General features: G+C 53.9%; 2 protein-coding genes across 5 annotated transcripts in view; one reads left to right on the plus strand and one right to left on the minus strand.

Moving 5' to 3' along the window:
- The window catches only part of CKMT1A (creatine kinase, mitochondrial 1A), a 16,750-nt gene extending 10,173 nt beyond the window's left edge, over positions 1-6,577 (minus strand). The window contains exons 1-3 of one of the 2 annotated variants that reach the window (XM_070763574.1): positions 6,228-6,577; positions 3,245-3,443; positions 3,063-3,158 (exon numbers count right to left, since the gene is read on the minus strand). In XM_070763574.1, coding sequence (XP_070619675.1) covers positions 3,063-3,158; positions 3,245-3,443; positions 6,228-6,373 — 441 coding nt within the window. In that variant the 5' untranslated portion in view covers positions 6,374-6,577. Of the gene's footprint in view, positions 1-3,062; positions 3,159-3,244; positions 3,444-5,258; positions 5,562-6,227 lie in introns of those variants that run through there. The other variant, XM_070763575.1, reaches the window with a different exon arrangement.
- A 1,661-nt stretch (positions 6,578-8,238) lies between these two features.
- Positions 8,239-12,810, plus strand: part of PPIP5K1 (diphosphoinositol pentakisphosphate kinase 1) — a 40,869-nt gene continuing 36,297 nt past the window's right edge. Inside the window, exons 1-5 of one of the 3 annotated variants that reach the window (XM_070762991.1) lie at positions 8,239-8,543; positions 8,823-9,018; positions 9,120-9,210; positions 9,485-9,570; positions 11,865-12,019. In XM_070762991.1, coding sequence (XP_070619092.1) covers positions 8,388-8,543; positions 8,823-9,018; positions 9,120-9,210; positions 9,485-9,570; positions 11,865-12,019 — 684 coding nt within the window. In that variant the 5' untranslated portion in view covers positions 8,239-8,387. The remainder of the gene's footprint in view (positions 8,544-8,822; positions 9,019-9,119; positions 9,211-9,484; positions 9,571-11,864; positions 12,020-12,810) is intronic. The other 2 variants (XM_070762990.1, XM_070762989.1) reach the window with 2 other exon arrangements.

Genomic DNA, 12,810 nt, shown 5'->3' on the forward strand with positions numbered 1-12,810 from the left:
ATACAATATATACAATACTATGATTGTTGTGTGGGTGTGGGTGTCCCCTTGGACTTGTAACGCAGCCTGAATAGGAGGTAGAGGCCAGGGTGCAGCCCTCTCTTGGGCAGAGAGATCTTGCTCGTGCCCTTAATCACGCCCCACTTGACTGATGGCACAAGCTCTTCTCTGGAGCCTCCAACCCATCATCTCTGGGCCCATGCCGATCTGTGCCACAGAATGGACAGGTGAGCGCACAAAGCTCCATTGGTGCATGCACAAGATTAGGCTGTGTGCATGAGACCATCCACCCATCACCCACCCCTACTGCCACTGTCAGTCCACTGAGCAGGAGGACCGCACTTACTCTCAAGTACAAAATTAGACTTACAATCTCGGGTCTAGAAAGCTTAGAACTGTGATGCCTTAAACATGATCTAAGTCGGTGTTTCCCAACCTTGGCCACTTGAAGATATCTGGACTTCAACTCCCAGAATTCCCCAGCCAGCGAATGCGAGGGGGGAATTCTGGCGAATGCTGGCTGGGGAATTCTGGGAGTTGAAGTCCAGATATCTTCAAGTGGCCAAGGTTGGGAAACACTGATCTAAGTATTGCCCCCAAGATCATTATATGCTGCAACGTCCTGCCTGTCAATGACTATTTCAGCTTCAACTGCAACAACACAAGAGCACACAACAGATACAAACTTAATATTAACCACTCCAAACTGGACTGTAAAAAATACGACTTTAGCAATCGAGTTGTCAAAGTGTGGAACTCACTACTGGACTCTTTAGTGTCTACCCCTAAACCCCTAACAATTTTCCCCTTAGACTATCCACGATTGACCTCTCCAAGTTTCTAAGAGGTCAGTAAGGGGCGTGCATAAGTGCACTAGGGTGCCTTCCATCTCCTGTCCAATTATCACTTCTACCTCTCCTATTTCTTTTCTTCCACTCATATATCTCTATATCTCCTCCTCTTCCACTCATATATCTCTATATCTCCTCCTCTATCCTCCATTGATGTATTGTACTTTATTCTTATATCTTCACTCCTTTCTTCCTTCCTTCTCTTTCTCTCTCTCTCTCTCTCTCTTTTTCTTCATTCCTTCCTTTCTTCCTTCCTTCTCTTTCTCTCTTTCTCTCTCTCTCTTTTTCTTTCTTTCTTTCTTTCTTTCTTTTTTCTTTCCTCTCTTTCTCTCTTTCTTTCCTCTCTTTCTCTCTCTCTCTCTTTCTTTCTTTCTTTCTTTTTTCCTTTCTTTCTTTCCTCTCTTTGATATATATTACCACATGCTTAATCTCATTAACCTCCATTATGTATTGGACAAAATACATAAATACATAAATAAATGTGCAAATGCCACCAACTGGTGCTCAGCTGAGGACCCCATGCAGGCAGCTTAAAGGGCCGGCTCAGCCTCTCAAGGTCTCTGCACTGGCCCTGGCTTCTCTGTGGCCAGAATCTGACCAGCGCACCTGAACTCTGTGGGAGAAGCAGGCCATCCTTGCTCCCTCTGGGGGGGGGGTGAGGGGTGGAGGGCAGAGGCTAATGCTTGTGGGGTGGGGGCAGTAGTGCTGGTCCTTTGGTTGAAAGTGAATAGGCTCCTTCCCTGAGGAGCTTCCATTCACATCTTACAGTTGAATTCCTTTTTGCAGTGTTTAGGGACTGGGCTTTACTATTTATTGTTCTATTTCTGCTGTTTTTAAAGATAACCCCTCCTTTCTTTCTTTCTTTCTTTCTTTCTTTCTTTCTTTCTTTCTTTCTTTCTTTTCTTTCCATGCATGTCGAGGTATATTCTATATTTGGCTGTGCTGGCGTTGCATCTTAGGAACAAATTTCCCAACACTATCACACTCCCCGTTTTGATATAATTTGGGAGATCCAGGACTTGTTTGGAGTGTACCCCCCACGTTCCATTTCTGGGTAGTTGTGTACATTAAAATCCTTGCAGAGATAAACGTGTGGGTTGTGAGAGCTTGTAAGCCAGTGATGGTGAACCTATGGCATGGGTGCCACAGGTGGCACGCAGAGCCATATCTGCTGGCCTGCGAGCCGTTGCCTTAGCCCCGGCCCTCTGGAATCAACTCCCCACGGAGATTAGATCTGCCCCCACCCTCCCTGTCTTTCGTAAACTACTCAAGACCCACTTATACCACCAGGCATAGGGGAGTTGAGACACCTTTCCCCCAGGCTTTTTTTTATACTTTGTTTTATGTTTGGTATGAATGTGCTGTTTGGTTTTTTAAATAATGATAGGGTTTTATATGTTTTTAATATTAGATTTGTTCCACTACTATATTGTTTTTATTTATTTATTTATGTATTTATGTATGTATTTATTTATGTATTTATGTATTTATTTATCTATCTATCTATCTATCTATCTATCTATCTATCTATCTATCTATCTATCTATTTATTTATTAGATTTGTATGCCATCCCTCTCCGAAGACTCGGGGCGGCTAACAACAATATAAAAAGACAATGTAAACAAATCTAATATTAAAAATAATCTAAAAAAACCCCAATTTAAAGAACCACTCATACATACAAGCATAGCATGTATAAATTCTATTACTGTTGTGAGCCGCCCCGAGTCTTGGGAGAGGGGCGGCATACAAATCTAATTAATAATAATAATAATAATAATAATAATAATAATAATAATAATACATGTGTGTGCCGATCAGCTGGTTTTTGGCTCACACATAAGCTCTGGGAGGGCGTTTTTGGCTTCCAGAGAGCCTCCAAGGGGCTGGGGGAGGGCATTTTTACCCTTCCCTGGCTCAAGCGAAGCCTTTTGAGTCTGGGGAGGGCAAAACATGAGCCTACTGGACCCACCAGAAGTTGGGAAACAGGTTGTTTCCGGCATCCAGAGGACCTGTGGGGGGATGGGGAAGCTGTTTTCACCTCCCCAGGCATTGAATTAGGGATGTGGGCACTCACACATGTGCGATAGCGCACGCTCACGCTCTTTCGGCACCTGAAGAAAAAAAGGTTTGCCATCACTAAGCCCAGTTTTGCCAATAAAGCCCTTCTGATGTTCCTTGCCGTCACGGCAGGCCCCTAGCGAGCATACCTTGCGAGCATCAAGGTCGGTGGGGTGCTTCATGGTACGGGGGTTGTAGCCGTTGTGCCTCTCCTCGATGACGGCGTCAAAGAGGTCTGCAAAAACCTGGAGCCAATAGAGGACCATCGGTTAGCAATCGTTTGCCATCAGCTCCAGGCAGGAGAGGCGAGGAGGGTCAGCTCAACACTCACCTCGTAGGACTCCTCATCTCCTGCTACCATGCCGACGGTCTTGATGAAGGGATGTCCGGGATTGTCCACTCCGGTCTGGATGCACTGGTCCAGGGTCCATCCGGCAGGGGTGGCTTTTTCACAGAGCCGGGCGTAGATGGCCGGTGTTAGGCTGCTGGCCATGCAGTTGTTATGTTTGCGCAGGTCCGGATACTCGGCGCTGTAGGAGACGGTGGGAAGGGCAGGGTGGAAATGATGAGAGGGCTCCGCCTTTTGTTCTTAGCAATTTCTGCCTTTTATTTATTTTATTTTATTTATTTATTTGTCAAACAATTATAGGATGATAATTTGTACAAATAAAACATTAGATAAGTAATGATAAAAAGTAACAAAAGAAGACAATAGGACAAGGACAGTAGGCACAATGGTGCACTTATGCACGCCCCTTACAGACCTCTTAGAAAGGGGAGAGGTCGATTATAGATAGTCTAAGGTTAAAGGTTTTGGGGTTAGGAGTAGAAACCACAGAATGGTTCTTAAGAAGAGGCGGAAAAAACTTGAACACCTGGTTCTTATCTAGAAAAGTTCTTAAGTAGAGGCGTTCTTAGGTAGAGGTACCACTGCATTTATTAGATTTGTATGCTGTTTGACTCCCATTGACTGACAAGTAAAAGCATTAAAAAGATGCCATCAGGAACAAAAATAAGAACTCGAGCCAGCCAAATGACTCAATGATCTCATGAGGGTCAGAGTGGAGAATTCGTTATTTTGCAGCTTCCCAGAGTGGCAAACAGGAGAGGCTAGGTGGCCCAAGTGGCCTGTACTTAGGGATTCAATCTCAGGCCACGTGGATCCCAGTGGTGCCACGACTCTGCCTTTGTTCCTAGTGCTGGGAAGGGCCATCAAGGAGGCGGCCTGTTTTTCTCCCTTCCTACTTCCTGGTGCAAGGTGTCTGCGTTCTTGCCACTCGGAAGCTGGGCAATCCTCCCTCCTCCGTCCTCTAAGGCAGTGATTTTCAACCTTTTTTGACCTGCGGCACATTTTTTACATTTACAAAATCCTGGGGCACACCACCAACCAAAATGACACTCTAAGACAGTACATATTATACATATTGCCCCCCCCGTGTGTGTGTGTATACACACTCTTGAACCATTTCCCAAAACAGGTGAGGGCTGGGGGTTTTTTCTCTCTTATTCTTTGGGTGCTTTTTATCATATGCTTTAAATCAAGAGTCACTTCTCTCTTTTATTTCTCTCTCTTTCCTCTCATTCTCTGCCTCAATCATTTTCTCATTTCTCTTTTTTCTCCCCTTTTTCTCACATTTCTCTCTCTCCCTCTCCTTTCTCTTTCTTTCTTTCTCTCCTTCTTCTTTCTATTTCTTTCTTTCTCTCTCTCACACAAAGTATCTCTTGCTTGCTTTCTCTCTCTCTCCCTCTCCTTTCTCTTTCTTTCTCTCTCTCTCCTTCTCCTTTCTATTTCTTTCTTTCTCTCTCACACACAAAGTCTCTCTTGCTTTCTTTCTCTCTTGCTTTCTTTCTCTCTTGCTTTTTTCTCTCTCTTTCTCTCTTTCTTTCTTTCTTTCTCTCTCTTTCTCTCTCCCCCCGCTCTCTCTTGCTTTCTCTCTCTCGCTTGATTTCTTTTTCTCTCTCTCTTGCTTTCTTTATCTCTCTCTCTCACTCTCTCTCTTTTTTTCTTTCTCTTTTTTTGTTTCTTTCTCTCTCTCTCACTCTTTCTCTCTTTCTTGCTTGCTTTCTCTCTCTCTCTTGGTTTCTTTCTCTTTCTCTCTCTCTTTCTCTCTCCCCTCTTGCAGCACACCTGACCATGTTCCACGGCACACTGGTTGAAAAACACTGCTCTAAGGCAGTGTTTCCCAACCGTGGCAACTTGAAGATATCTGGACTTCAATTCCCAGAACTCCCCAACCAGCGAATGCTGGCTGGGGAATTCTGGGAGTTGAAGTCCAAAAAGCTTCAGGTTGCCCAGGTTGGGAAACACTGCTTAAGGCTTCAGCTGGTGGATGCCTCACTCTCACCTGGAGTAGTTAAGCAGCTGATGTAGTGACCCCGATTCCCAGCCCAGCAGTCGAGAAAGGCTTGCTGCATTAAATTCCCTCTCTTAATCTGCTTAAGGGAGCTGCTCTCGCTTGACCCTGATTGCCAGTTTAGAGGCCCTTGAACTCTTCTGAGGTGCCTTGAGGAGGGGGGGCAGGCAGAACCCCTCCAGCGCCTCCCCAGCCCCCCGCCCGTTGCAGCCCCCACAGAGCGCCAGTCTGGGGCCACGGAGCCTCTTCAGGAGGGAACAGCCTGCAGCTGCCTGGTCTCGCCAGCCGCAGCCCAAAAGTTGGGCGGGGCTTGGGCTCCATTCCTCCTTTGCAGATGAGGAAGCGGGAGCGGCGCCAGACGCCTGGGCTCACCCTGCACCTGCGGACCCCCGCTTGGCCCCTACCTGTGCCGAAAGGGATGGGGAGGGGGCTCTGCTTCACCCAGAGCCCAGGGAGGCTTCCAGAACCCTTGGTGGGACCATGGGCGCCCCTAGATCAGGGCTATTTGGGGGAACGCGTGGTGTGGGGGGGGAGAGACCCACAGCCGCCAGGCAGCCAGAAGGCCCGGAAGGCGCCGACGGGGGGCTGCCTCAAGCCGGCTGCATTCCTTTGTAGCTGCGCCGGAGACAGGAAGGAAGCAGCCCCGGGCATCTGAGCAGGCAGGAGTCCGGTGGGCGGCCCCGAGCCCCCTTTTCTGGGGGGCGCTCCGAGGCAGAGGCGAGCCCCCTTTTCTCCTGGCTCGAAGGCCAAACCCGACGGCCTGGTTTTGGCGGCGCGCGAGAAAAGGGAGCGGCGCGCTCCTCAGTTCGCGTAGGGTCGGCGGGTTCCTCGAGGGGTCGGAGGGTGGGGAACTGCCCTCCTTCGGCCACGGCATCCCGGGCCCCGCGCTCCCGCTCCGGGGAAGCCCTCCCGGGGGTCGTCGCCTCAAGGGCAGCCCCAGCCGCCCAGGGAGTCCCCTACCTTGGCGGGTAGAGGCGCCGCTTGGTCTTGTCGACGGAGTCGCGGGCGAAGAGGAAGCCGGCGCCCAGCGAACCGGCGGCGCCCACGGCGGCCAGGAGGGCGGCGGATCTGCGGGCGGAGAGGGCGCGGACGAAGGTGCTGGACATGGTGCCGCCGCGGGGACTCTGAGCAGGCGAGGCGCGAAGCAGGAAGGGGAGCCGCGGGCGGGCGGGCGAGGACTTCGCGCAGCCAGGCGGGAGGAGCCGCGCCGCCAATGCGAGCCTCGCGGGGAGGGGAGCGCAGAGATTACGCCGTCCTTGCGCCGGCCCGGCCGAGCCCAGCCCAACCCAGCCCTGGGGCCTCGCCCGAAGAGCCGCGCACGGCGGCCGCCACCCGAGCGCCTTTCAGCACCGGCGCCGGCCTGGACAGCGCAGGGCAGGCGCCGCCCCCCCTCTTCCCCCCCCCGGCCTCCTGCGACCTCCCATTGCGGCCACCCCCTCACCCCCGAGTGGTCCTGGGCTCAGCGCCCACCGTCCCCTCCTCCTCCCCCGGCGTGTCGGCGGTGTCGGCATGCGGCTGCTCCGGCCAAGGCGCCGGCGGTCTCCCTGGGCAGCTTGGCCGGGGCCCGCTGCCTTCATGCCCACTCTTGGACGGACGCCTCTCCACCCGCACCAAGGCGCGCGGAGGAGGACAAAAGGGGGGGGGGGAGAGAGAAGCAAGCAAACGGGGAGCCCGAGCAGTCCCGCGGTCCTTCGCGTGGAGCCGAGGCGGATTTCCCCGGAGGCGAATGGAGCTGCTCTGTGCAGCATGCTTCTCATCCCCGGTTCCCCCCCCCCCCCTACACACACTGGCCTCCCCCAGAAAGAGGCCGCACTGGGAAACGGTGAACAGATCCGCTGCCGCTCCGGCCAGACGCAGCGCCCCGCCCGGCCCTGCTGCCTGCCGCCCCCTCCTCCTGCCGGTGCCCGGGGACCCCAAAGGTGGAGGTCCCGCCGGCTGAGAGGCGCCGGGCGGGGTGTAACCTCCGGGCGGCTGCCTTGGGGTACCGGCAGGTGTGATCCGCAGACCGGGCGCCGCCTGTGCTGGGCGCTTGCCTGACCCACCGTCCCCAGAAGAAGGACCCGACTGACCCCTCAGGGCGTTGCGGGCCGCCTCGCTCTCCCTCCCACAGGTGTGGCCTGTCGGCGTTCTCATCCCCCGGTTTGCCTGCAAGAGAGACCGCGAGCGACCCCCCACTGCCCCCCGGAAAGGCGTTCGGCCGCAGAGCCCGGCGGTGCCTCCCTCGCAGCTGCCAGAGACCGGCTAGTCGCCCGAGGTCCCCAATGGGGAGATGCTAAAGAAAGTGGGGTGCAAAGAAGCCCCCTCTGGCCGGTGGGGGAGGGGGACAAGACGGAGAGCAACGTGACAGCCCCCCCTCCCATCCCCCTCACACACGAGAGCTCTTTTTCTTCCCTGCCCGGGACTCTCCGTCATCAATAAAGGAGAATATCTGCAGCTGAGCAGCACCGAGTGGAAATGCGGGGGGGGGGGGGGGGGGGGGGTTTGTCCTTGGGGCTCTGTGAACCGGGGGAGGGGGGGGCTCCGTGCAGTGCTGGCGGTGCTGCTCAGCTCGGTTCGCAAGGCGACCGCTGCTCCCGTGGGTGACGCTGGGAAAGGGGCGCGGACCCCCCCTCGAAGCGCCCTCCGGCAGAGCAGCGGCGGCGGGGGAGGGCCGGGGCCGTCATTCCTGGGCGGGAAGAGCTCCGCTGGGGGGAGGCTTAGACGGAGGGGCGGGGCTTCCTCCGGGCAGGTGTGTCCAGGTGGCCGCTGCCAGGTGCGCCCGGCGACCTTGGGATTCCTCCGCGCGCTCCACCGCCCCGCCTGCTTCTGCCCGTGCTGAGCCGCCCCTCGGAGCGCAGGGCGCGGCCGAGGCCCGGACGGCGGGCGGGGCCTGAGCAGAGCCAAGCGCCTCCCCGCCCGGCGGCCGCTGGGGCAGGCGGGGCTGGGGCGCGCGGGAGGCCGGCCCGCCTGGCCGCTGCTGCTCGGGCGGAGGGCGAGCGCTTCCGGGTGGCTGCCGCGGCCCCGCCGGCCGAAGGCGCGCAGTCGGGCGAAGGTCGGCCCCGCTCCGCCTCCGGAGTCCGGCCGCAGCGGGCGGGAGGGCGTGCGGGCGGCCGAGCGGGATGGTTGGCGGGGCGCTCGGGCATGTCGTCCTGGGCGGCCGAGGGGCAGGAGGGCGCTACCGCCGCCGCGACGTTCTTCCTGGGCGGCCGTGATGAGGAGGCGGACCTGCCGGGCGCCGAACTGAAGATGGACGAGCTGCCATTCTTCGAGGACGACGAGGAGGAGGAGGAAGAGTCGGTAAAGGGGCGCTCAAGCCGGGGAAGGAAGCGGGCGGGGAGTCCCCCGGAGGCCGTGGCGGATGGGGGCTTCCCCGGACCCTTTTGTGCTTTGGGGGCTTCTGGCAGCGGAGGCTCTGGCTGGCCGAGAGAGGAGAGGAAGGGGCCGCTTCTCCTTCCATGGGGCTCTGCCCCCCCCCGCTTTCTGACTTTTGTGCCTGACTTCAAGGAAGCCCCCCCCCCCCGTTGACAGCCTCCCCCACCAAGGCCCCCGGGTGAGTCTGCCTCGGCTCTCTTGCAGCCTCCCGAACGGCAGATTGTGGTCGGCATCTGCGCCATGACCAAGAAGTCCCAGTCCAAGCCCATGACCCAAATCCTGGAGCGGCTCTGCAAGTTCGACTACATCGGGGTGGTGGTCATGGGGGAAGAGGTCATCCTGAACGAGCCGGTGGAGGAGTGGCCGGCCTGCGACTGCCTCATCTCCTTCCACTCCAAAGGTGGGCCGTCCAGTGGGGGTCCCGGCACCTCTCCCACCCCGGAGGGTGGGGGGGATCATCCGGTGGCCAACACTGTTTTTCCTCCCTGAATCTCCCCCCAGGCTTCCCCCTGGACAAAGCCGTCGCTTACGCCCAGCTCCGCAAGCCTTTCCTAATTAACGACCTGGACATGCAATATTACATCCAGGACAGGTAGGGCTTGGGGCAGGCAGAGACACCGACTGGGGTATTAGGGGCACCTCCAGCAGCCGGCCGAATTCAACCCTGCTCTTTGCGCCAGCTTGGGTGGAAGCGGCTTACAAGCCGGATTTGCTTATCCCGGCGTACCACCTCCACCGGCAGGGAAGGCCAACTCGAGCGAAGTCAAACCCCTGGCTTACCCTTGGGGCCCGAAGGTGGGCAGGCCGAGGTGGGCCCTGGACACCCAGCTGGAGCCCCCTGCCCGGGTTCCTCTCTCCCTCTGCAGACGGGAGGTGTACCGGATCCTGCAGGAGGAGGGAGTCGACCTGCCTCGTTATGCGGTGCTCAACCGGGACCCTGACCGCCCGGAGGGTGAGTGTGGGGCAAGCAGGGCCCAGTCTCCTTCCTCGAGAGGCCAGGCCATGGGATCAATTGCCGGAGAAAGAGACAGGGGCCCCTTGGGCTGCCCTTAAACCCCCAGGGCCTGCAGGTCAGGGGCTGGATCTGTGCAGCCTATATTCGGAGGGCTGAGAGGGAGGGTGAAAGGCTAGAACCCAGGTGTTGTGCCGGGCCGCCTCCTTGGTTGCCCAGGGCATTGCCAGGAGAGCCTTGGCATCAGAGGAAGGGTGGCCGGATGCCCTCAGGGGGGCGAAGCAGCTTCTGTCTGGTCCACAAGGAAGCGCCAGGGTGGCTCAGAACTCAGCTTTGGAGGCTAACTTCCGCTAAAGAGGTGCTCTTTCCCTTGACCGATGAGGAACGGTATTGACCGATGAGGAGTCTTGAGGATTCTTGGGGCTTGGCAGGTTTCTGACAGACATTTCATTATTATTTATTTATTTACTTGATTTTTATGCCACCCTTCTCTTTAGACTCAGGGCGGCTTACAACATGTTAACAATTTCACTTTTTCTAACAGAGTCAGCCTATTGCCCCCACCATCCGGGTCCTCATTTGACCCACCTTGGAAGGATGGAAGGCTGAGTCCACCTTGAGCCGGTGGTGAGATTTGAACTGCTGACCTACAGATCTACAGTCAGCTTTAGTGGCCTGCAGTACAGCACTCTACCTGCTGCGCCACCCCGGCTCTTTATATTAGCCAAACTAAGTAACGTCATCAATGTGGCCTAGACTAGCACTGGGTTTTCCTTGATCTTCTGTTAGGCTACAGGTTTACCGCCACCCACTTGCTACCTGTAAGCCCCCCTGCCCCTTCTTCAGGTGTGCCCACTGAAGCCCTACATGGCATCGAGCCAGAATACCTTCGGGACTGCCTTCTGCCGCACGAATCCCAGCGACCGATTAGGTCCCACAGAGTCGGCCTTCTATGGGTCCCGTCGACAAAACAATGTCATCTGGCGGGCCCCAGGGGAAGAGCCTTCTCTGTGGCAGCCCCAGCTCTCTGGAATCAACTCCCCCCAGAGATCAGGACTGCCCCCACCCTCCTTGCCTTTCGTAAACTTCTAAAAACCCACCTATGTCGCCAGGCATGGGGAAATTAATACATAGCTATTATGATTTATGTATGGTTTGTTTGGGCTGTATGATTATTTTTTATAAGGGTTTTTTAAAATTGTTTTTAATATTGGATTTATATACTATGTATTGTTCGTTGTGAGCCGCTCCGAGTCCTCGGAGAGGGGCGGCATACAGATATTATTATTATTATTATTATTATTATTATTATTATTATTATTATTAGTAGTAGTATTAGTATTAGTATTATTAGTATTATTAGTATTATTAACACCAACATTCCGCAGTCTGCATTGGCTGCCGATCAGTTTCCGGTCACAATTCAAACTGTTGGTCATCACCTATAAAGCCCTTCATGGCACCAGACCAGGGTATCTACAAGACCGCCTTTTGCCGCACAAATCCCAACGACCGGTTAGGTCCCACAGAGTGGGCCTTCTCCAGGTCCCGTCAACTAAAGAATGTTGTTTGGCGGGGCCCAGGGGAAGAGCCTTCTCTGTGGCGGCCCCGGCCCTGTGGAACCAACTGCCCCCGGAGATTAGAATTGCCCCCACCCTCCTCGTCTTTCGTAAGCTCCTTAAAACCCACCTCTGCCATCAGGCATGGGGGAACTGAGATATTTTTTCCCTCTAGGCATTTACAATTTATGCATGGTATGTTTGTTTGTATGTATGTTTGGTTTTACAATAAGGGTTTTTTAGCTGTTTTAGTATTGGATTTACATGCTGTTTTTTATTACTGTTGTTAGCCGCCCCGAGTCTATGGAGAAGGGCGGCATACAAATCCAATAAATGAATAAATAAATTTTTATTTTATTTTATTTTATTTTATTTTATTTTATTTTATTTATTTTATTTTATTTTATTTTACTTTACTTTACTTTACTTTATTTTATTTTTTATTATTACTATTACTATTATTATTATTATTATTATTATTATTTCCTTTGAACGCTCTTGTTGCAGCAGGATGTACCCCCTGCCTGCCTGCCCCCCTTAGTGCAGCTATTTTGCATAGTGGTTTTCTAGCCCTTCCCCCTCCCTGCCCCTCAGAGCCAGAGCCAGCCCCCCCTCACCCCCCCACGGATCATCCTGGCTGTCTGGAGAGGCCTGGAGGCTCCCCAGCTCCCCAGGAAAGCAATGTGTGTGTGTGTGAGCTTCCTCTCTCTGAAGGCCCCATGTGTGTTTGTGCAGAGTGCAGCCTGGTGGAGGGAGAGGACCACGTGGAGGTCAACGGAGCCGTTTTCCCCAAGCCCTTTGTGGAAAAACCGGTCAGTGCTGAGGACCACAACGTCTACATCTACTATCCCTCGTCTGCTGGCGGGGGCAGCCAGCGCCTCTTCCGCAAGGTGAGGGGGCTGCGGCTGGGGCACCCTCGGGTCCCATGAGGAGCGTTCCCAATAACTCCGTGCCTAGTGGTCATCTCTAGGTCAGGAGCAGTGATGGGCTCCTACAGGAAGGGTCAGGTACGCAGCTCCACCGCAGAGCACCCAATTTGCACTGAAAGATGCTGAAACAAAATGCATAAGCCCACAGTGTGGTAGTAAAAATTTTATTTGTTTTTATTTATTTATTTTGTCCAATACACCAGTGTTTCCCAACCTTGGCAACTTGAAGATATTTGGACTTCAACTCCCAGAATTCCCCAGCCAGCGAATGCTGGCTGGGGAATTCTGGGAGTTGAAGTCCAAATATCTTCAAGTTGCCAAGGTTGGGAAACACTGCAATACACAATACATATTGAAGAGAATAGACATGTAGTATTATATATAAAGAAAAGGATAGAAGAAAAGATATAAAAATAGAGGAGAAGATATATGAAAGGAAGAAAAGATATATGATATATGAGATAAGGAGAGACAATTGGATAGGGGACGAAAGGCACATTAATGCACTTATACATGCCCCATACTGACCTCTTAGGAACCTGGAGAGGTCAATCATGGATTGTCTAAGGGAGAAATGTTGGGGGTTAGGGGTTGACACTACTGAGTCCGGTAATGAGTTCCACGCTTCGACAACTTGATTGCTAAAGTCATATTTTTTACAGTCCAGTTTGGAGCGGTTAATATTAAGTTTGTATCTGTTGCTGTTCGATTTTTATGCCGCCCTTCTCCTTAGACTCAGGGCTGCTTACAAC

Source organism: Erythrolamprus reginae, chromosome 10 (genome assembly GCF_031021105.1).
Source record: "Erythrolamprus reginae isolate rEryReg1 chromosome 10, rEryReg1.hap1, whole genome shotgun sequence".
NCBI lineage: Eukaryota > Metazoa > Chordata > Lepidosauria > Squamata > Dipsadidae > Erythrolamprus > Erythrolamprus reginae.